This window comes from Monodelphis domestica, chromosome 2, assembly GCF_027887165.1.
Source record: "Monodelphis domestica isolate mMonDom1 chromosome 2, mMonDom1.pri, whole genome shotgun sequence".
Taxonomy (NCBI): Eukaryota; Metazoa; Chordata; class Mammalia; order Didelphimorphia; family Didelphidae; genus Monodelphis; species Monodelphis domestica.
The window spans coordinates 283,195,625-283,216,238 of record NC_077228.1 but is presented as its reverse complement, the minus strand read 5'-3'; the positions used below and the strand labels follow the sequence as shown (position 1 = coordinate 283,216,238).

Here is a 20,614-nt window from a genome sequence, read left to right as displayed (position 1 = left end):
TCTAGAGAGGATCAGAAATTAAGGGAGGGTGGCATCTGGGTGGCTCAGTGGACTGAGAGCCAGGCCTAGAGATGGGAGGCCCTAGGTTCAAATCTGACCTCAGATATTTAGCTGTGTGACCCTGAGCAAGTCACTTACCCTTCATTCCCTAGCCCTTACTGCTCTTCTGTCTTGGAACCAATATTGATTGGAAGGCAGAAGGTAAGGTTGTTTTTTTTTAAAAAAGAAGAAATTAAGGGACCTGGATTCTAATGTTGCCTCTGACCCTGTCTGGGTGACCTTGGGCAAGTCACTTAATTTCCTTAAATGTGTTTCATCTGATAGACTGTACATGTGTTATAATAATACATAATTCCACATTCATTAAGTTTTGAAAAAAGACATCACTTCCACTAGAGAAACATTTATAGAAGAAATAAAATGAAAAATGATATGCTTTAAAAACAATGTGTTTCATCCTCCATAAAATTAAGAGGTTGGACTAGGTGACCTCTGAGGCCCCTTCTTGTTACAAATCTATGATCCTTGAGGGTAGCTAGGGGACTTCGTTCTAGGTTCAAGTCTGGCCTCAGACACTTCATAGTTGTGTGACTCTGGGCAAGTCACTTAACCCCCACTGCAAGCCCTTACTGCTCTTATGCCTTATAGCATTGATGCTAAGACAGAAGGTAAGGGTTTAAAAAAAGAATAATTCATTTATGATTGGGAGGACTCTTCTAATAGTGAAGTTGATTGGAACAGAACACAGTGATTTCATCCCTGGGCAGCTCTTTAGCACAGGGCAAACCACTATGGGCTGGAGCAAGGGCTGTTCTGGACCAGAGGCTGGAGAGGGATCGATTTGCCCCCAAAGCAGCATCCTGGATTCTCAGCTGCTTTCTGGAGTTGTGGGGAGGAAAGAAGGGGGAAGGGGCATCACTGTAGGTAATTCACTTTATTGCATTATATATAATGCTGTTGTCCATACAGATTACATGCAGCTAGTTCTACTGTACAGGGTCCGCCTGTCTGCCGCCACAGAGCAGAAGGAGGGTAGGCGGAGAACGAATACACAGCAATGCTATTCCTTTATACAGCGCAGGATGGGACCGGGCTTGGGCCGAGGGGAGGGCATGGAATCCCCTGTCTGTCCCACCTGACCCCCTTCACCCTGTAGGGGGACCCCAGCTCTGAGCATGTGTCCAGCAGGATGAAGAAAAAGAGTGGAGACACAGAACACCACATAGAGGAACTAAGAAGGATCAACAGAAACATACATGTACACACATGGAGCAGACAGTGGGGGGGCACACAGATAACAGAGACAGAAAAAGGCAGAGAGAAAAGGAATGGGGGGGGGGGTGTTGGAAAGAGACAAGACAGAGAAATCAGGCCAGAAAGAGAGAGTGGGGCCACAGAAGAGAAGTGACACATAAGGAGTTTGGAGTCCTCAGGGCCCTCTCCTCTGTGGTCTGTACTTAGTTCTAAACATCCCAGATTGGCTACAGGGAGAAGGCTGGGTCCCAGTACTTCACTTGCCTCCAGTGAAGGCGGACCATCCCTCTCCTCAGACCCATCTTCCCTCAACTCTACCCTTGAAAGACCCTGGTCAAGGAGCTCCCCAGCCTCCAGAGCGTTTGGGGTGTCTGGAAGACTGATGGTGGCTGAGGGTGAGGAAAAGGAAGTTTGAGAGTTGAGTCTTGGGGTCCCTGTGATTGAGTCTCAGAGGAGGGTATATAGCAGACAGACAGCATAGGGAATAAGCAGGCAGGCTTCTTTCCATCTATCCGGCCCCCATCTTGGGGCTGAGGTTAGAGAGAGGGTGGATGGGGAAAACTCATGATTTTGTAAGGAATCAGTAGAGTTGGGGAATCTGGGTGGTGGGGAGAGAACTGGTCAGGGGAGGACTTTGGTTTAAGCATTTTAGGGGTTCCCTCCTCCCCCCCGTCCCTTCTCTTTGTTGGGAGACCAGTAGCACTCACCAGGGCAGTCAGTGTCCCTTCTACATTGGTTTCTTGGACTCCACATCCCATTCTGGCAAAACCACATGATCACACTCACATATATGTTCAGGTCTGTAAGCATGAGCCCATCTACAAATCCTTACAGCAGCATATAGACATGCACACACGCACGCACACACACACACACACACACACACACACACACACACACACAGCTCTCAGGGTGTGGGCTTGCCACCCCAACATTTCAGACTCGAGTCTTCAGAACCACTTTCCCTTGTAAGAGATCTGGTTTCCATCTAGGAAGGAGGACATCTTTGATCTAAGAGCCAGGCTGACTGGAAGGGTTAGTCCAACAAGTAAACAGACCCTGGAAATCGCTTACCTCCCCCAACCCCAATCCCCCTCCTCCTCCCAGACGCATGAGCCTGGGAAAAGCCACCAAAAACTTGGATTCCAAACCTGTGCGAGAACATTGGGTAGCAGGGTGTAGGGCTGGGCTACTGGGAAAGAAACTTCCAAAGGACAGAATATGAAGGGATTAGGAGATGGGGTGAAGGACCAGGAGGGGTCTGGAGCTGGGATGAAAGGCCTGAGACAGCACCTCATGTGTCTGGAAGGCCGGGTATGAGAGGCTGTACCTGTTATCTGGGAGTGTGTGTGTGTGTCCTCAGCTCTGCTCCCTTCTGGGGGGCGGGGAGAGGACACAAGCATACTAAGGAGCTGGGGGAGCAGTGAGGAGCCAGGCCAGATCCAGAGAGGGAGAGCTGGGGGCCCGAGGGGAATGGTAGCCTGAACACACCGGAAGCTTGTCAGAAATACTGTCAATTCCTCGGCACTCTGGCTTCTCCCCCCAATGGACCACTTTATGGGGAAGCGATCCCCAGATCTCACTTGGTAAGAAGGGAAAGAAGAAACTAAAGTGGGAAATGGATCCTGCAGTCCAGTCTGGGCCAGAGGCTGCCTTCCCAACCAATACGTGCCTTTGTTCCATTGGGAATGATGCTTCGAATCAGAATGTGAAGGTACCTGGACACACACGTTGGTTTTAGGAACCTACGGGTGCCCATCGCCATTCCTGCTCATTCGTGCATGGCTGGGTATGGTCAAATGGACACACACACACACACACACACACACACACACACACACACTCATCCGCTCCTATGGAATGCCCCCTCCCATACTTTGCTTCCCATGATCAGGTCCTCCTGGCTTGCCCCTGCCCGCCCCGCGCCACCCCCGCTAGGTGACACACACTGAGGGCCTAGGAGCAGAGGACATTTAATATTTCTGCACAAGTCAGAGGGCAAAGGACAAACTGGGAGGAGGATCACAGCTAACAGGCACCAGGGACCTTTGGCCACCCAGGTCCTGGGGGGGGGGGGGGCTTGTGAAGATCACAGTCTGCGTGGGGTACCTGGGTGCTTTCTGGACAATAGTCCATCGGGTCCCCTCCAGACCCCTTCCTGGTCCTGTCCCTATAGGAGGGGCTAGTCTAGGGGGAGGATGGTGTCAGGCATGGCAGCCTGGCATCTTGCCCTTCACCTGGAGTTGGAGTCCCCCATATCGGGGTGGGAAGGAAGGTGGCTTTGGCGCTCTCCCCAGAGAGCTCACCGATTCCAGCCCTCTACCATTTGTGTCTCCAGCCCTAGTGGTGGGAGGCTGATGATGGGCACCCCAGGGACTGTGCCTGGGGTGGGCACTGGAGGGTGAGCACAAGGAATGGCTGGCTGGCTAGAACACAATAATGGCTGAGGGTGGTAGGGCAGGAAACTGTACCCTCCTCCCAGAAGCCCTTGGAGGCTGCTCTGTTGCCCCAGGGAGAGGACATCCCATCAGGGCCTTTCCTTCCCCTCAGATCCCAAGACCCCCGAAAGGGGAAGAGGAAGGACAAGTGAGGGAAAGAGATGAGGGGGGACATAGGAGAGCAGGAGTGAGGTGTGCAGGGAGGCCTATCCCCCAACCCCTTCGGTGGAAAGCTGAAGACCAGGGTGTGGAAGAAAGCCATGGCCACCAACAGACACTGACAACTTTGGTTTAAAACAATAACTTAAGTGGAAGGGGCTCCCACTCCTCCAGCTTCTAGTCTGGGGGGGAGGGAGCCATGGGTGAGGGCAGAAGGTCAGATCAGGAATGGAGGGCAGGGGGTGACAAAGGAAAAAAAGCAAACAAAAAGTTTTGGTTTCTGCTTCTGGCATAAGAAAGGTCTTTGGTCATCCATTTAACTGGGGGTGGGGATGGAGAGGGAGAGGGGCAGGGGGCAGGAGGAGGATGAGAGGGGGACTTTGGAGGAGGTAACCCTTTCCTGTGCCCCCCACATCCCACCTCCCAGACACAAGCCTCTTCACGAAGGTGGCCCAGGAGGCTGGGGGCACACTCCCTCCCTCACTGCTGCAGCAGGGGGCTCCGCTCCATGGGGTGGCCTAGCAGAGGCCCTGGGATTGTCCCCTCCACAAGTGAGGACTGACCCTTCTGGTTCCATGGGTGTATACCAAAGTCTTGAGGACATTTTCCCTCTTTTCCTTTCTCCCCGAGGGCAAGTAATCTCTTCCCCCAAGCCCTCCCTTTGCCTCTCAGGCTTCTCCTTCCAGATCCTCAGGACTGCCCACTCGGCACAAGAAGGCAGCTCCATGGGGGGCTTCCGGCCTCTGTCTGCCTGGAAAGGGCAGGAGTCAGGCCTCAACCGTTACAGCAGTAACCCAGGGGAAAGTGTGAGGGAGGCAGCATCCTGTCTCCCCTGGGGATGTCCGTCAATGATCCCCTTTGCAAAGCTGTTTTCCATCCCAGAGCCCCAGCTGGTCTCACCCATGTACCACTCTGAGGCTGCTGGGCACACGGGGAAGAAAGAGCTGGCTCGTCCTGGGGAGGCAGGGAGGCTGATTCTAAGCCACTCTAGGCTCCCCTTTTCCCATGAGGCTGGTGGCCGGTGTTGATCATTCACAGTACAGAAGAAGGGAGCCTTGTAGAGTACAAGGGAGTGGAAAGCAGACCAAACTTGGGAACAGAAGACCTGGGTTCAAATCCTGACCCTACTGCTTACTGTCAGTGTGGCTTTAAGCAAGTCACTTCCCTTCTTTTGGGCCTCAGTTTCCTCATCTGCCAAATGAGGCAGTTGAACTAAATCATCTGTCTGGCCCCTTCCAAGGTGGCCTTGTCCTGGGCTTCTTGGAGAAGAGGGTGCAAGGTCAAGGCTGGGGTAGGGGAAGAGGGGACAAATGCTGCCTTGGTGAGAATGGGGGTTGGTTAGCCCCGCCTGCGGGTCTCCATGTTGAGGGAAGGGTGGTGCAGAAAACAAAGATGGCGGGAGCGTCCTGCTGGTGGAGGTCATGGTGAGAGGAGGGGCTAGAGGGCAGAAGTGGGGGAGGTGCTCGGACACAGACTGAAGTCAGGTATTGGGGGTCCACACTCTCCTGGCTCTTCCACCAGTTCTAGACCACTGGCCACTGGTCTTGGGGTCAGTGGAAGGGGGAGGAGGCCATCTCTGCCAGGGAGAGTCTGTCAGTCACAGGTGGGTGGCAGGGATCGCCTAGAAGCCCCTACCCCAATCTATTGTCCTGGAAGTGCCTTGAGGTGGGGGTAGAAGGGGGCTGTAGAGTGGAGGGGAAGGTGAGGGCCTGAGGAGGGATCTCCTGAGGGGGGAAGGGGGCGTGTTCACCCCTTTCCCCCCTGCCTGCCCTTCCCCCAGAGGCCCTTACGACAGTTCTTCCCCTGGTAGATCCTCTTCTGGGTCCCTGTCTTCTGGGGGAGCCCCAGTGGTGGGGTTAGTGGGGCCCAAGGGGGGGCCAGGCCGGCTGTCCTCCTCTGCTTCAGCTGGCTCTTCCTTCACCTGCACCTGGTGACTGAAGCAGTGGGAAAAGAGGATGAATGGATGGTCCGGCAGGGGGCTACAAGTCCCAGATGGCAGGAATGACTCTCCCCAATTCTCCACGTTGACCATCCCCAAGACTCATCAGTCAGTCCCTCATCCCTGGCTCTACCGACCATAAATAACACACCTGCTCCCATCCCACCCAGGGGGACCTCTCTGGCATGGGGTCCCAGGCTCCCAGGTTCCCCGTACCCAGACCCTCGGAACTCCACTTCTCTCTCAAGGAGAGGTGGGAGGAGGGGAGGGAAAGAACATGAATCATGGAACCATGGAAAAATATTCTAAATTAATTAATTAAATAACATTTTTCAAATAAAAAAATACATGCTTCCAAGAAAAAAAAAAGACCGACTTAGTTGGTGTGATCTTCAGCATCACAGCAACCTTCAAACACTATATAAACACTAGCTACTTTTATTAGGATCCCTAGCTGGGAGGTAGAATGGGCCCTTTAGATGGGGGGCAGAGGGTGATCTCACCTGTACTGGGGTGGGGAGAGACGTGGGGGGCTGATGCTGCCATTGCTGGTGAGGGGCTCTACAGTACTGCTCACGTCCTCATGGCCGAGGTGCAGGAGGCTGCTGGTAGAGCCGGGGTTGAGCATGCCTGGGCTGTTGAGGAGAGGGAAGCTGCTCTCGGCCAGGGCAGCCTAGAGAGGGGTTCGAGAGAAAAGGGACAAACATTTAAAAAGAATGCTTTATGCAGAGGTCATATCTCACTGCCCCCCCCCACCCATGTCATACCAGCTGGGGACCCTCCTAAGTGTCTCTCTGGGTTCACCTGTTTCTCTATTAACTCCTCTCACCCTCTTAGCCCCAACACAGAGAGACTGGTATGGTATATCTGTGGCCCCAATACTTGCCAGGCCCCCACAGCCTGCTGCTCTCTTTGGCTCCATCCCACTTTAGCCCTGGCCTCCCACCTTCTATCCTCCCAGGCTCAGCTCACATCCCATCCAGGAGAGAATGGAGCCCATGGGGCAAGGGGCTCCAGATGTCTGGAAGACAAAGGCCTCTCCTGTACTGGGGGTAGTGAGAAGGGAGATGGGGGAGGAGGGTCTCACCTGTACTGGAGGGGAGAGGCAATCGGGGCCAATCTTCCCTCCTGTCCCCCTCCCCCAGCTCCATACACAAGAATTGGAAAGAACTGGAGGCTGTGTGGGAAGGAGGAGATAGAGGAGGAAAGGGAGTTGGGGGGGTCTTAGTCAACATGGAGAGAGGGCCCTCAAAAGAGGAAATAAGCTTTTCTTGGCCCTCAGCTGCCCTGGTGCTCTTTGGAATAGGAGAGGAAAACAGGTCTTTGGTAGAGGGTGAGGGAGGGCTTTTGGAAGGAGCTGGGATGGAGAAAGCAAGGCAGGAGAAAGGGAAAGCAGGGACCCACTGGAGGGACAATAAGTCACCTGATAGCTGGCATTAAGTGCTCCATAACTGAGGCCCGAGATCATGTTCTTCACCAGAGTTGGACTCCTTGGAGGGAAGAAAAAGGGAGATATTTTAGAAAGTATCACTTTCCTGGAGTGTACGTGGCAAGTTGAGAGAAAGAAAGCCTTCCTAGCCCAGATCCTGGCCATGATGGGACAATCAGTGACTGGGCATGGAAAGAGAAGGTATTGGATGAAAGTAGGACAGTCAGGTGGAAGAACAACTGTAGAGACAACCAACTCTCCTGCTCACATCCAACACCTACCCTCTCCCCAAAATACCTCTGACCAAAGGAGAAAGCCTGGTGTTTGCCCCAGCCCCAGAAAATTGGAAGAGAAGCCCTATGAGATAAGTGACCAGACACCTGGAAAGGAAGGAAATTAGGATAAAACAGTTCCTCAATCCCTCCACACATCCTGAAATCCTTCCTTCCTTCCTTCCTTCCTTCCTTCCTTCCTTCCTTCCTTCCTTCCTTCCTTCCTTCCTTCCTTCCTTCCTTCCTTCCTTCCTTCCTTCCTTCCTTCCTTCCTTCCTTCCTTCCTTCCTTCCTTCCTTCCTTCCTTCCTTCCTTCCTCCCTCCCTCCCTCCCTCCCTCTCTCTCTCTCTCTCTCTCTCTCTCTCTCTCTCTCTCTCTCTCTCTCTCTCTCTCTCTCTCTCTCTCTCTCTTTCTTTCTTTCTTTCTTTCTTTCTTTCTTTCTTTCTTTCTTTCTTTCTTTCTTTCTTTCTTCAAGAATACAAAAGTAGTTCATTGTAGTCAAAGTTTGAATTCATATCCTGATTCCAAATTCTTTCCTTCTTTCTTCCTTTCTCTCTCTATCTCCCTCCCAAGACTGTCAGTTTGTCTGTTTCTCTTCTTCCTCCTCCTCCCCCCTCTCTCTATATATTTAGATTTATATACATACATGCATATAAATACATGCATACACACCATGGTACATGCATGTGACCAACATGTCTATATGCTTACTTATATATACATCAGTTATAGCATAGAGGCTAAACTTGGGAGATATATGTGTGTGTTTGCACACATGTACATTCATATCCCTCTTTAGCCCTATTCTGTGCCTCAGTGTCTCTCTTGCTGGACCTCCCCTCCCTCCTTTGTTTCTCTGTCTTGTCTGGGGGAATAGGACTGTCATGACTAGAGTAATTATCCCCATCTCCCCTAGCTCTCTATTACTTTCAGACTCCATGTAGACCATTCATTCCTCAGCTCTTCCCTTCTGTTTTCAACTCATCCATCTATCTGTCCATAAGTTCCCAACTAGGTTTAAATGGAATCAAAGTTAGGATGGATGGATGACATCTTTGCCTTGGCAGTGGTGGTGGTGCTGGTAGTGTATGTTGGCTGAGGGGATAGGTGGGTATAAGTGGGCATTATCACCCATGTACCTGCCTGGTCACAGAAACTTATGACCTGAAAGGATCTTTTTACTGGTCCAGAGGGCGCAGGGGGCTGAGCACACATACCCTGTCATCTTTGGCGGTCTCCGCTTTTGGTACTCGTGTTCATCCACCGTCCACACGGCACCCTTGACGTTCTCTACTCGTACAAAGCACTTGTGTAGGCTCAGGTTGTGTCGAACAGCATTCTGAGAAAACAGAGAGATGGGGAGAAAGGAAAAGATGACAAAAGGGACTTGTAGCAACATATCTTCTAGCAAAAGTAGGCATGGAAAATACCAAGCAGCAGCAGCATCATCATTATCTTCAAGAGACACAGAATGTAAGTCACAGAATGTAAGAATCCCAGATTTGAAAGGGACCCCCAAGATCACCTAGTTGAACACATCCCTAAATAGAAATCTTCCTTCAGCCTCCCTGACAAGTAGTAGTAGGATCTTAGGGTCATTTATTTAAAGTTCAAAGACACCTCAGAAGCCATGTGATCCAACCCCTTTCACTCTTTAGGCTAAGAAAGAGACTCAGATTAATAAACTTTTCCAAGAATACAAAAGTAGGGCATGGTAGAGTCAGAGTTTGAACTCAGATCCCATGATTCCAAATCCATTGCTCTTTGCACTGAACTGTAGTGCCTCATCCAGCTCTATCCACTGAGTAACCTAGTTGCCTCTTACCTTTTTTAAACCAAACTTACATCTTCTTAAGAGAGTTGAAGCCAACATAATTGCTTCCATATATGCCACACCCAAAACATCCTGCATTAGTTTAGAAACTAACCCTTGCCATAACAGGAAGGGACCTTAAAGATCATTTAGTCCAGCCCCCTTCTTTTACAAGAGTAGAAAATGAGACCCGGAGAAAGGGCCAACCCAAAGTCACAAAACAGAAGAGTAATTTCTAGGTCTTACTGAGCACCTAATACTGAAAGCCCCTGTCCTAGGTATTGTGGGAAGTACTTAAATGGGCAAGACAAAGCTGGTACCCATTAGGAATTCATTTCAGAAGGCATATACTGTGAATAGAAGGACCCCCAGGCTGGATCTGGGGTACAGCCTTAAGAGTTCATCCCCATCCTGCCTGGGAATGATTATGAGATTGTCAGAGTCACAGGAGTGGCACGATGATCAGGAAGCCTGTTATATAGGCCCATCAGTCATGACTCTTTCTTCTGAGATGTCTAAAAGGGGATTTCCACTACAGAAGCCAAGATGGCAGCAGAAGAAATGCTCTAAGCTCATTCAAACCCACCTCCAAACAACACACACACACACACACACACACACAGAGCGCCTGAGCTCTCTAGAGGGAGTCCACTAAAGGATAGTCTTCCCCAATCTATCTATCCTACTCTTGACCTAGTCCCAAGTTTGACACATGAAAGGGTCGGGGTGTTCTGCAGAAACAAAGTTTCTCCATTAACCACCTCTACCTTCTCAGGTCTAGAAAGCTCTTCCTCCTTGCTTGTTTGGCCACCACACCTGGAAAGCTCTACTTCCTTATGTCCACCTCTGAGAATCCTGGGCTCTATTCAAGACTTGGATTAGGGCCCAGATTGTCTACAAGGCCTTTCTTGTCCAACCCCTCCAAGTTAGTGCTCTCCCTCCACTCCATAACTCTTTATACACTTTGTATATAATTTGTATTTACTAGCAAGGCAATATGGCATAGTGGAAGGACAGTTGGTTGCAGAGATAGGAAAACCTGAGCTCAAGTCCTACCTATGGCATATACTGGCTCTATGACCCTGGACAAGCCAGGATTTAACCTCTTAGCATTCTAGGTAATAGAAGACCTGAGAAGGTGCAACTGCATGAGTAGAAGGAATGTCCTCATCCAGGAGTTCCCAATACCAATGAAATCATATGTCCAGTCTCTTGCTATATTTAGGGCATCTTCTCTAGTAAAATAAAAGTTTTGGGGGGCAAAGGGGGCAGAGAGAGTTTCACATTCATCTTTGTATCCTCCATACCTAAAACTGTGCCTACATAGTAGGGACTTAATAAGAGCTTGTTGAGCTAAATAGCCCAATATTCCTTTTCCCTTTGGCAATCATGTCCCACCAGCTCCCCTCCCACCTTTCTCCTCCTCTCATCCTTGCCATCCAGACCCACTGCCCTACACATAAGTCCTGTCCTGATGATACCTTTCCTGGCCCATTCTTTCAGTTTTAGGCCCTCCAATCTGACTTCCTCCCAGTCCCTCAAAATCACAGAATCTAAGACTTTGGAAAGACATTTAGAAGGTGTCCAGGCCAACCCCTGTCTACAAAGCAGGGGATCATAAACTCATATCTATGAACTTTTTATTATATATATATGCTTATAAAATATATGTCTACATATAACATATATACATATATTTCATTAAAATTAGTTTCTTTTATAATTTTATGTATTCCATTTTAGGCATTTAAAAGTGTTATTCTGGGGGCAGCTAGGTGGTTCAATGGAGTGAGAGCCAGGCCTAGAGATGGGAGGTCCTGGGTTCAAGTATAGCTTTGACACGTCCTAGGCAAGTCACTTAATCCTCATTACCACTCTTCTGTCTTGGAACCAATACATGATGTTAATTCTAAGATGGGAGGTAAGAGGTTTTTTTTTCTTTTTTAAGTATTCTCAGAAGGATCCATGGACTTCACCAGATTGTCAAAGGGGTCCTTGCCACAGAAAAGGTGACGAATTCCTGCTAAGAAGCAATTCTTTCTGCAACATGTGAATGATGAAAAAATGTTACCCTAAAGGTAGAATTGAGTAGACTTGGAAAGTCACTAAATAGTGTAGATGAGAGAGGTGGAAAGTCAAAGCTACCCCAAGGTTATGAAGCTGGATGGCTAGGAGAATTATAGGGCCCTAAAGAGAAACAAGGGGAGCTTGAAAAAGAGCTGGGGTTTAAAGGGAAAGATGGCAAGTTCTGTTTTGGACATGCTGATGCTGATGAGATAGCCAGGAGAAGGCCTATATATAGGTACGCTCAAGTTCAGAAAAAATTCAGGTAGAAGATAGATTTAGAAGTCATCAGCAAAGGGATAATACTTCAGTCCACGGGAGCTAACGAGGTGATCCAGGTACAAGAAAAGAACTGGACAGAGTTCTGTGCTGCAGGATCACTGGAAATGGATGAGAAACCAGCAAAAGCGCCTGAGAGGGAACAGTTAGGCAGCTAAGAGAAACAGACAGGTTGTCTAGTCACAACTCCCCAATCTCTCAGTGGAGAAGCTGGCTTTTTAATATAAGTGAAGCACTTTACATTTATCTCAATTACATTTCATCTTTTTTAGATGCAGCCCACTGTGCTAGTCTGTCAAGATCTTTTTGAATCCTGACTGTCATCCAGTGGGTTGGCTAACCCTTCCAGCTTTGTGTCATTTGCAAATTTGATAAGCAATACCATCTATGCCTTCCTTCCTTCTGTTACCATCAGTCTACAGACCCGCTTTTCCTCTGAAGTGTATGGCATTCAACTATATCATCTTCCTCCATTCCTCATGGTTGACCTGCACTGTCCTGGGTACCATTCCACCTTTCTCTTGGGCACCTGGCTACCATATTCCACCCCCATCCCATCCCAACTCCTCCCCTTTGCCGTCATTCTTAGATACTTCCACATTTATGCTCCTCTTTCTAATACCCTGATCTCATAGTTCCTTGAATTTTTCACCCAATGGAACTTCTATACTAATCAACCAATCAACATTTATTAAGCACCTACTATATGCCAGCAAGCACTGTGTTAAATAGTGGAGACACAAAGGAAAAAAAATCCCTATAACAAAAAATTTCTACTCTGATGGCACAATCATAAATCAGAACATACAAGATACATAAGGGCAGATGAAAGATATCACCATAATACATGTATAACCCAGAGCTTGTCAGCTCTGGGAGGGGAGAAGGTAAAGGGGAGGGAGAGAATATGAATCATGTAACTATGGGAAAACATTTTTAAATAAATAAAATAAAACTAGCTAAGATAAATGTGAGAAAAAAGAGAAAGATATCACCAGCATCACTCAAAAGCTGAAACCAAGTATAAACAGAATCAGGAGAGAAGCATCCAGGTAGAGCATAAAACCACTGGATTTAAAGATAGAAGGCCTGGATTTGAATATCAGCTTTACTGATTATTATCTGAATGAATGTGGGGAAGTCATTTAAACTTTTAGGGGCCTCAGTTCCTTCTTTATCAAATGAGAAGGCTGCTCTAAATTTATAATCTTATCTTCAATTTTCCCTTATCTGCTTTGTATAGTTTTTTCAAATCAGTCTCCAAAAATGCTCATGTTTCCCCAACCCCCTAAAAATTTCTTGACTTCATTATGCCTTTAAGTTATGGTTCTATTTCTTTCCTCCTTACACTCCTAAATTTTTAGAAAGAATATTTCATCCTTCCTCACTGCCGTCTCTCTCTCTCTCTCTCTCTCTCTCTCTCTCTCTCTCTCTCTCTCTCTCTCTCTCTCTCTCTCAAACCCTTATATTATGTCTTAGAATGGATTCTAAGTATGGTTCTGAGGCAGAAGACCAATTAAGGCTAGGCAGTTGGGATTAAGTGACTTGCCCAGGGGTCACACAGATAGAAAGTGTCTGCATCCAAATTTGAACCCAGGACCTCCCATCTCCAGACCTGGCTTCCTATCCTTTAAGCTGACCCTATCCTCAACATCTTTTAAAATAGCTAGCATCTCTGTGACCCTATTGCTAAGGCTGTCTCCATGGTTACCAGTGACCACTTTATTATTAATCCAGTAGCCTTTTTTCTGCCCTCATTCTCCAAGCCCTCTCTACAGCATCTGACCCTTCTGACCACCCCCTCAATCTTGATACCCTCATCCGTGACTTTCAAGACACCGTACTATTATTTCTTTCTCTATTTCTCTGACCACTCTTTTGTTGGGACCTTTTCTTTCTCCTCTACTATCGGCACCTTTAAACCTTGGCATCCATTCTGTTAGCTTTAATGATCACCTCAAAGCAGATTTCTCTTAAATCTTTATTTCTAGCTTGGACTTCTGAGAATTTTAGTTCCTTATTTCCAACTGTCTACTTGCATCTGAATGTCCTTCTGGATGCTCAAACTCACCCTTCTTACTCAATATGCCCTTTTTAAACTTCTGTTTCTGTTGATCACCCTAGTCATGAAACCTCATAGATCTATTCCATACACTGGAACAGTTAACAAGACCAATCATTTTTGTTGTCTGATCATTTTCAGTCATGGCTGACTCAGTGACTCTATTTGGGTTTTGTTGTTGTTGTTTTTGCAAAAACACTAGAATGGTTGACTATTTCCTTCTCCAGCTTATTTTACAGATGAGAGAACTCAGGCAAACAGGGTTAAGGAACTTGGCCAAGGTGACCCAGCTAATAAGTGTTAGAAGTCAGATTTGAACTCAAGAAGATGAGTCTAACTTGACACCAAGCCTGCCATTCTATCCACTGCGCCACCTAGCTGCCTAGTTCTATCATATCAACCTGAAAATATTTCTTCCATCTAACTTTGCCATAGTGCAGGCCATCATCTCTTCTTACTTTAATTACTGTCATCCTGTTCCCAGTCTCCTCTCTTTCTAAACCATCCTTTACATATCCCTGAATATTTTCCCAGACACATAACTCTGAGCATGTAACTCTCTTACTCAAAACCCTTCCTTAGTTCTTGATTGCTTACTTTATAAAGGATAAATTCATTATCATTATCATTCTGCCATTCAAAGCCGAACAGCCAAGAGAATAATAATATCATTATCTACTCTAAGGCTTAGTTCTGGATCTTTATTAGGTGCTGCCTCATGTGGACATTGGCCTAGAAGACAGAGAGAGAGAGTAAAGTATGTGGACAGATTATTGGGGAGAGAGAGACAGAGAGCCAGAGAGAGAGAGAGAGACACAGAGAGACAGAGAGAGAGGGGTGGGAGGGAGGGAGAGGGAGAGGGAGAGGGAGAGGAAGAGGGAGAGGGAGAGGGAGAGGGGGAGAGAGACAGAGAGAGAGAGAGAGAGAGAGAGAGAGAGAGAGAGAGAGAGAGAGAGAGAGAGAGAGAGAGAGAGAGAGAGAGAGAGGGGGAGGGAGGGAGAGAGGGAGAGAGGGAGAGGGAATATCCAGCTTCATTCTACTCATCCAACCTTAAATTGTACTTTTCCCTTCACAGAGGCAATGGAAGGAGAATTGGCCTTGGAATTAGAGGACCTGGATACAAACCCCAGCTGTGTCATACACTCTCTCTTTGTGACTTAGGGAGGTCACATACATTTTCTGAGAGTCACTTCTTTCATTTGTTAAAAGAGGGGACTGGATTCAAAGCATTTTAATTCAAGAGGCAGTGAGATGCAGTAGATCAGTGATTGTCTTGGAATCAGAAAGCCCTGACCAAAATCACACCTCAGATACTGCTAGCAGGCAAGTCAGTTAACCTCTCTAGGCCTCAATTTACCCATCTGTGAAACAAGGGGTTGAATTAGATGACCTCTAAGGTCCCTTCCACCTCTAAGACCTTTTGTTTTTCCAATCAAACTGCTTCACTCTCTGTTCTTCGATCCTTTATAAACTCTGGATTTTGCTTATGGTGACTCCCCAGATCTGCAATGACCTCCTCTCAATTCCATTTTCTACTTTTGGAAACACAATTCCTCATTTTCTTCAATGTCCTATTCGGCTCTATCTTAAAATCTCCTTTGACCCCTCCCCTAACTCCTCAAATCATAGCACATAGCTGAGATTTCTCCTTTATAGTTATCACACTCTTTCTTAAAACTTAGGTCAGTTTGGAATACACTGTAAATTGATGAAATTTATATGAAAAAGTGATTTGATTGGAATTTGGTGGCCTCTCTACTACCTTCATTGGGCTGTAAGTTCCTTGAGGGCAAGGGCTATTTCATCTCTGGCCTTTATATTCCCAACATCTAAGGCAGTATCTAGAATATGACTATATTAATTATACTTTATTATTAAATCTATTATCTTTCTTTTGTTTTTTAAGCTCTTACAATTTTTTCTTAGTAACAACTCTAAACAGAAGGGCAAGGGCTAGGCAAATAGGGCCACACAGTTGGAAGTGTCTGAGGCCATATTTGAACCCAGGTCCTCCCATTTCCAGACCTGGCACTCTAACCACTGAACTACCCAGCTGCCTCTAGGTGATTTTTTAATTGCTTCTGCCTAGCTCTGACAGTCTAATATTCTATAAACTGAACTGAATTTCTTCAGCTGAGGAGTCCCATAAGTCTGGAACATCCCTCTTCCAAGGTTCCCTATTTCTGTCAGGAGACCCATCATCTTTATAATCCTCCCAGATTCACTCACATGCATTCCCTCTTTAACTCCATCTCTTGATCCTTAGCAGCCATCCTTGACTCCTCACTGTCATCCCACATATCCAAGTCAGTTGCCAAATCATGTCATTTCTATCTCCACAACATCTCTCATATCTGATCTCTTCTCTCCACCCACATGAGCACCTTCCCACTTCAGTACCTCATTACCTCTCACTTGAACTATTGCAACACTCTCCCCTTTGGTCTTTCCCCATTCTAGACTCTATGATTTTCCTCAAATTTCGGCCTGCTCATGTTACCCCACCCTTCTACTCAATAAACTCCCTATTGGAAATAATCCAACTCAACCAGTATCAGGTAACCCCAAAGTCTTAGAGCAGTCTTAAGCTTTATTAACTTATTTATGAGACACCTACCATGGGAAAAGCTCTGGGCTAAGCCCTGGTCATGTTGTAAAGAGAAAAAAAAATAGCCTATGCCCTCATGGCGCTTCAAGTCTAGTAAATCTAATGTGGGCACATACATCTAGAAAACTCCAATACACAGTAGAATATGAAAGAGTAATGAGGGAAAAGCAATTTATTTATTCTGTTATTCAGGAACAAATAAGCCCTTCTGTTTCACATTTAAAGCTCTTTCCAATCTGATTCCACCTTAACCTTCCAGCCTATTTAGCTATTATTCTCCTCCAACTACTTTTTTTTAAACCCTTGTTTTCTGTCTTAGAATCGATACAAAGTATTGTGTCCAAGGCAGACAAGGGGTAAGGGCTGGGCAATGGGAGTTAAGTGACTTGTCCAGAGTCACACAGAGCTCTTCCATGTACTCTTTGATCTAAGCAAAGTGGCTTTCTTATTCCTCACACCTCTTTTCCCATTTGTGCCTTAGTACTGGCTGGTTTACATGGGTAGAATGCATTCCCTCTTTAACTCTATCTCTTGAAATCCCTCGCTTCCCTCAAGCAACATTTTCTGCATGAGCCTATCCTAGTCCAGAAGCTAGTTAGTCAACAAGTATTTATTCAGCCTTTACTAGGTGCAAGGCACTGTGCTAAGTCCTACAGAAACAAACAAAAAAAAGTTGTAAACAATCCCTGCCCTCAAATAACATGCATTCTGATGCATTTCCCCACCAGTTTATCATGTATCTGTTTTGAGTGGGTTTTAATATGTGTGTGGAAGGCAGAAGATCTATGTCCAGGCCCTGCCTTGGACATATACCGACTAGGACCCTGGGAAGGTCACCACCTCTAACTATTCTGGGCTATCATTTATAGTCTTATAAACTCTCCAAGGCTCTCAGTTGCAGTGAGGATGACAATCTGAATCAACAGAAAAGAAATTTCCTTCTTTGGGAATTATCCATGCCAACAGCAATGCAGATTCAGTCCTTATCTCCTTTTTTGGGTATGGGGGGGAGTATTTTCCCCTTTAGAATGTAAGTGCCAAATTGGAAACTGAGGAAACGTACAGTCTTTGAGTAACTGTGCTGTAAGAAATGATGAAGGGAAAAGCTGTCCCTAAAATCTCAACTAGCTTACTTATGAAACACCTACTATAGGTAAGGCTTTGGGGTTCTTAAAAATTTTAATAACTAATTTCCACATAAATTTTCCAAAGTTATATGATCCAAATTGTCTCCCTCCCTCTCCTTCCTCCCAGAGCTGACAAGCAATTCGATCTGGGTTATACACACACACACACATCACACACACACACACACACACATACATCACACAAAACACATTTCCATATTATTCATTTTTGTAAGTGACTAATCTTATAAAACCAAAACTCCCAAACATATGCTCTGGGTAAAGCTTTGTGCTAAGCACTGGTGGAGAACCAAGATAAACAAGACAGTCAATGCCTGCGTAGAGTTTCAAGTCTAGAAAGCCTAAGAAGGGTACAAGTTGCATATGTAGAAAACTCTAATGACCAGTGTACGATATGAAAGGGTAATAAAGCAGAAGTAAGCAACAGGCAGCTGGATTTCAGAAGATCATTCTGCCTGAAGGCATCAGAGGAGGCTTCCTTCATTAAAGACACAACATCTGGCCATGGGTTGGTTGAATAGGGCAGGAGTCAGGGCACAGGGCCTTCCTGGTGGAGAAGCTGAGGGCATATTTTAGGAAAGAGTATCTCAAGTCTGGCTAGTGTACATCTAAGGCTGGAATGGCAGGTTGGAGTCAGAATATGGAAGGCCAGGATCTTTTTTCAGTAGGAGAAGGGGAGTAATTCAATGATCACCAAAGTGAGGAATCTAGATAAATCACCCCTCTAACACTGCTTCGGAAAATAAGGGCTCTCCCATAGAATGTGGGGAGCCTGACTCCTCTTCCCTACCCTCTTGATCTTTAGGTAGGGACTCAAGTCTATGCCCACTGCCATCCGCTGCCCCATCTTCTCAAGGTGCCCTGAACACAGTAGGTACTTAGTAACTGCTGAAATGAATCGAGTTCTTCTTCTTATTTCCCAGCCTGTCCCTCCCTGTCTTCTGACCTACTTCCTTGCCCCTGATTCCTTCCCCTGTCCTCATCTCTAGTCTCCCATTTTCATTCCTGTTGCTGGGGCCCTCCCTCGCTCCCTCCCTCACCTGCCCTTTTTCTCCCTATGTCCCCATCCCTGTCCCTGGTCCCTGACTCCATCTTTACATTTCTAAACAGAGAAGAAAGCGGGCAGGGCAGGCAGGCGCTGTGCCCCCTCGAGATCCCCTCTCCTTCTCTCTCTTCCAACTCTTGCCACTTGCAACTGGCCCGATTTCATTACCAATTTTAATTTGCCTCTAATTAAATCCTGTGTATTTTTCCGACTCGCTTGCTAATCCACGAGGGAGGCAGGCGGCTGGAGTGGAATCTCTCGGAGCGATAATTACAAAGGGCCTAATCACGCCGGGGCTCCTGCCTCGGAATAAATTTCCCCGCATTACGGGGCTCGGATCCTCCGCTTTGCAAATGAGAATGACCCCAATTTCCGAGGATGGCCTCACCGGGGCTTTTTTCCCTCATTTCGAAGCCTGATTCGTGATGAGAGACTAATTCGTTACGCTGAAACATTAACGGCAATTTAAGGGGTCTGGTGGGGGCTTCGTAAACAAAGGGACCGGCCCACAACAAGGGCCCGGGGAGGGGCCCGACACCAAAAGGGGCAGGAGGAGGGAGCTCAGGAGGAGGCCGGGGAGGGCATCGGCTTCAGGAAGCAGATGGCAGCTCCTGGCTCTGGGGTGGCCAGGATCAGCCCCAGGCCCCCTCCCCGCCTCTCCCCCTGATCCGGTCCTTCCAGCGAAAGGGATCCAGCAAGAAGAGAAGAGACGAAGAGACGGTGAAATGGGGAGGGAGGCAGAGAGGGAAGCGCAGGGTGAACAGAGCAGGAGGAGGAGGAGAAATGTAGGAGGCCCCAAGGGGATGAGTAGCAGGGCCCGAACCCCAGGAGCCAGTCCCGGGAAGGGAATAGAGTCAAGGCATGGGAGATAAGAGGAGGGAGTGAGTCAGAGGCAGGAAATGAGAACTGAGGATGATTCTAGGAACTCTGGACCCTGGTGCTCGGGAGCTGGGTGCAAGAGAGCTGGAATATGGGCCATGATGGGCCACCATTCCACTAGGGCACATTCTTCTGAGTTGTCCACCATTCTATGCTGAGAAGAAAGCTAGTTAGAAGTCCCAGGAAGATGATTTTCATTTGACCCCACCAGCCCCCTCCCCCATCTGCTGCTGATGTTGACCAGGCCATTGTCTATCCATTATCAAGTCAGGCCTAGGCACAGGGGAATGCAGACACTGTGGGGTCTGGGAAGGGAAAGGAAGACTAAGGAAAGAGCAGAACCCACTAATGACCAGGAAATAAGAAAGAGCAGGAAGAGAGAAAGTCCTGAAAAGGAGAAATGAAGAGGCACTACAGAGCTACTCATTCACTAAAAAGCCTTCTAAAAGGGTGATATGTTTAACCCAGATCAAATGGCCTGCCAGCATGGGGAGGAAGAGGGAAGGGAGGAAGAGAGATAAGTTCCATCGTCTAACATGCAGAAATTTGTTAATTTGTTAATAGTTAATTGTTAATTTGCATGTTAAATTGTTAATTGTTAATGCAGAAACATGTAATTGATAATAAATAAATCTTTTTTAAAATAAATGAGAGAGGATGATAAAAAGGTGCAGTAAAAAAGAGCAATGGATTCGGGAGACCAGAGTTTGGATCCTGGCTCAGCCACTCACTCCCTCTGAGGCTTTGTAGAAGTCACCTTCTCTTATGAGCCTGTTTTCTCAGCTATAAAAAGAGGGTGTTGGACTACATGAAGGCTAAGGTCCCTTCCAGATCTAAATCAGCTGATCTCTTATTATTCTCCATCTTTGAAGAGGAAATGGTCTTCAATTGGCGGAACGAGAACAACAACAACAAATGAAATAATGAGAGTGAACGTACAGTTTCTGGTTTGGGCAGATATTTATACTGTGTATGAAGACAACATGGACAGAAGGGATCATGCTGTGCGTGTGTACACACACTCCTCACTTGGGCTTGGCACAATTGTTGAGTAATAGTTGACTCCCTTCAGTGCTGTCCCATCTAGAGGCGAAAGCCTAGCCGAGATGACCCCTAGAGGGCTCAGCCAGCCAAAAAAGAGCCCAGAGTCTACATAAGTCAGAAGGATGACATCACTTACAGCCAATGAGAAGAGCCTGCCCCAGCTTGGCTTGCCATTACCTCT

At 47.1% G+C, this 20,614-nt stretch overlaps 1 protein-coding gene across 7 annotated transcripts in view; it reads right to left on the bottom strand.

Moving 5' to 3' along the window:
- Window positions 1-919: 919 nt before the first annotated feature.
- Window positions 920-20,614, bottom strand: part of FOXP4 (forkhead box P4) — a 102,292-nt gene continuing 82,597 nt past the window's right edge. For 4 of the 7 annotated variants that reach the window (XM_056818203.1, XM_056818204.1, XM_056818206.1 and 1 more), the window contains 5 exons: window positions 8,709-8,830; window positions 7,214-7,280; window positions 6,878-6,967; window positions 6,294-6,463; window positions 920-5,785 (listed from right to left, as the gene is read on the bottom strand). In XM_056818203.1, coding sequence (XP_056674181.1) covers window positions 5,638-5,785; window positions 6,294-6,463; window positions 6,878-6,967; window positions 7,214-7,280; window positions 8,709-8,830 — 597 coding nt within the window. In that variant the 3' untranslated portion in view covers window positions 920-5,637. The remainder of the gene's footprint in view (window positions 5,786-6,293; window positions 6,464-6,877; window positions 6,968-7,213; window positions 7,281-8,708; window positions 8,831-20,614) is intronic. The other 3 variants (XM_056818205.1, XM_056818207.1, XM_056818209.1) reach the window with 1 other exon arrangement.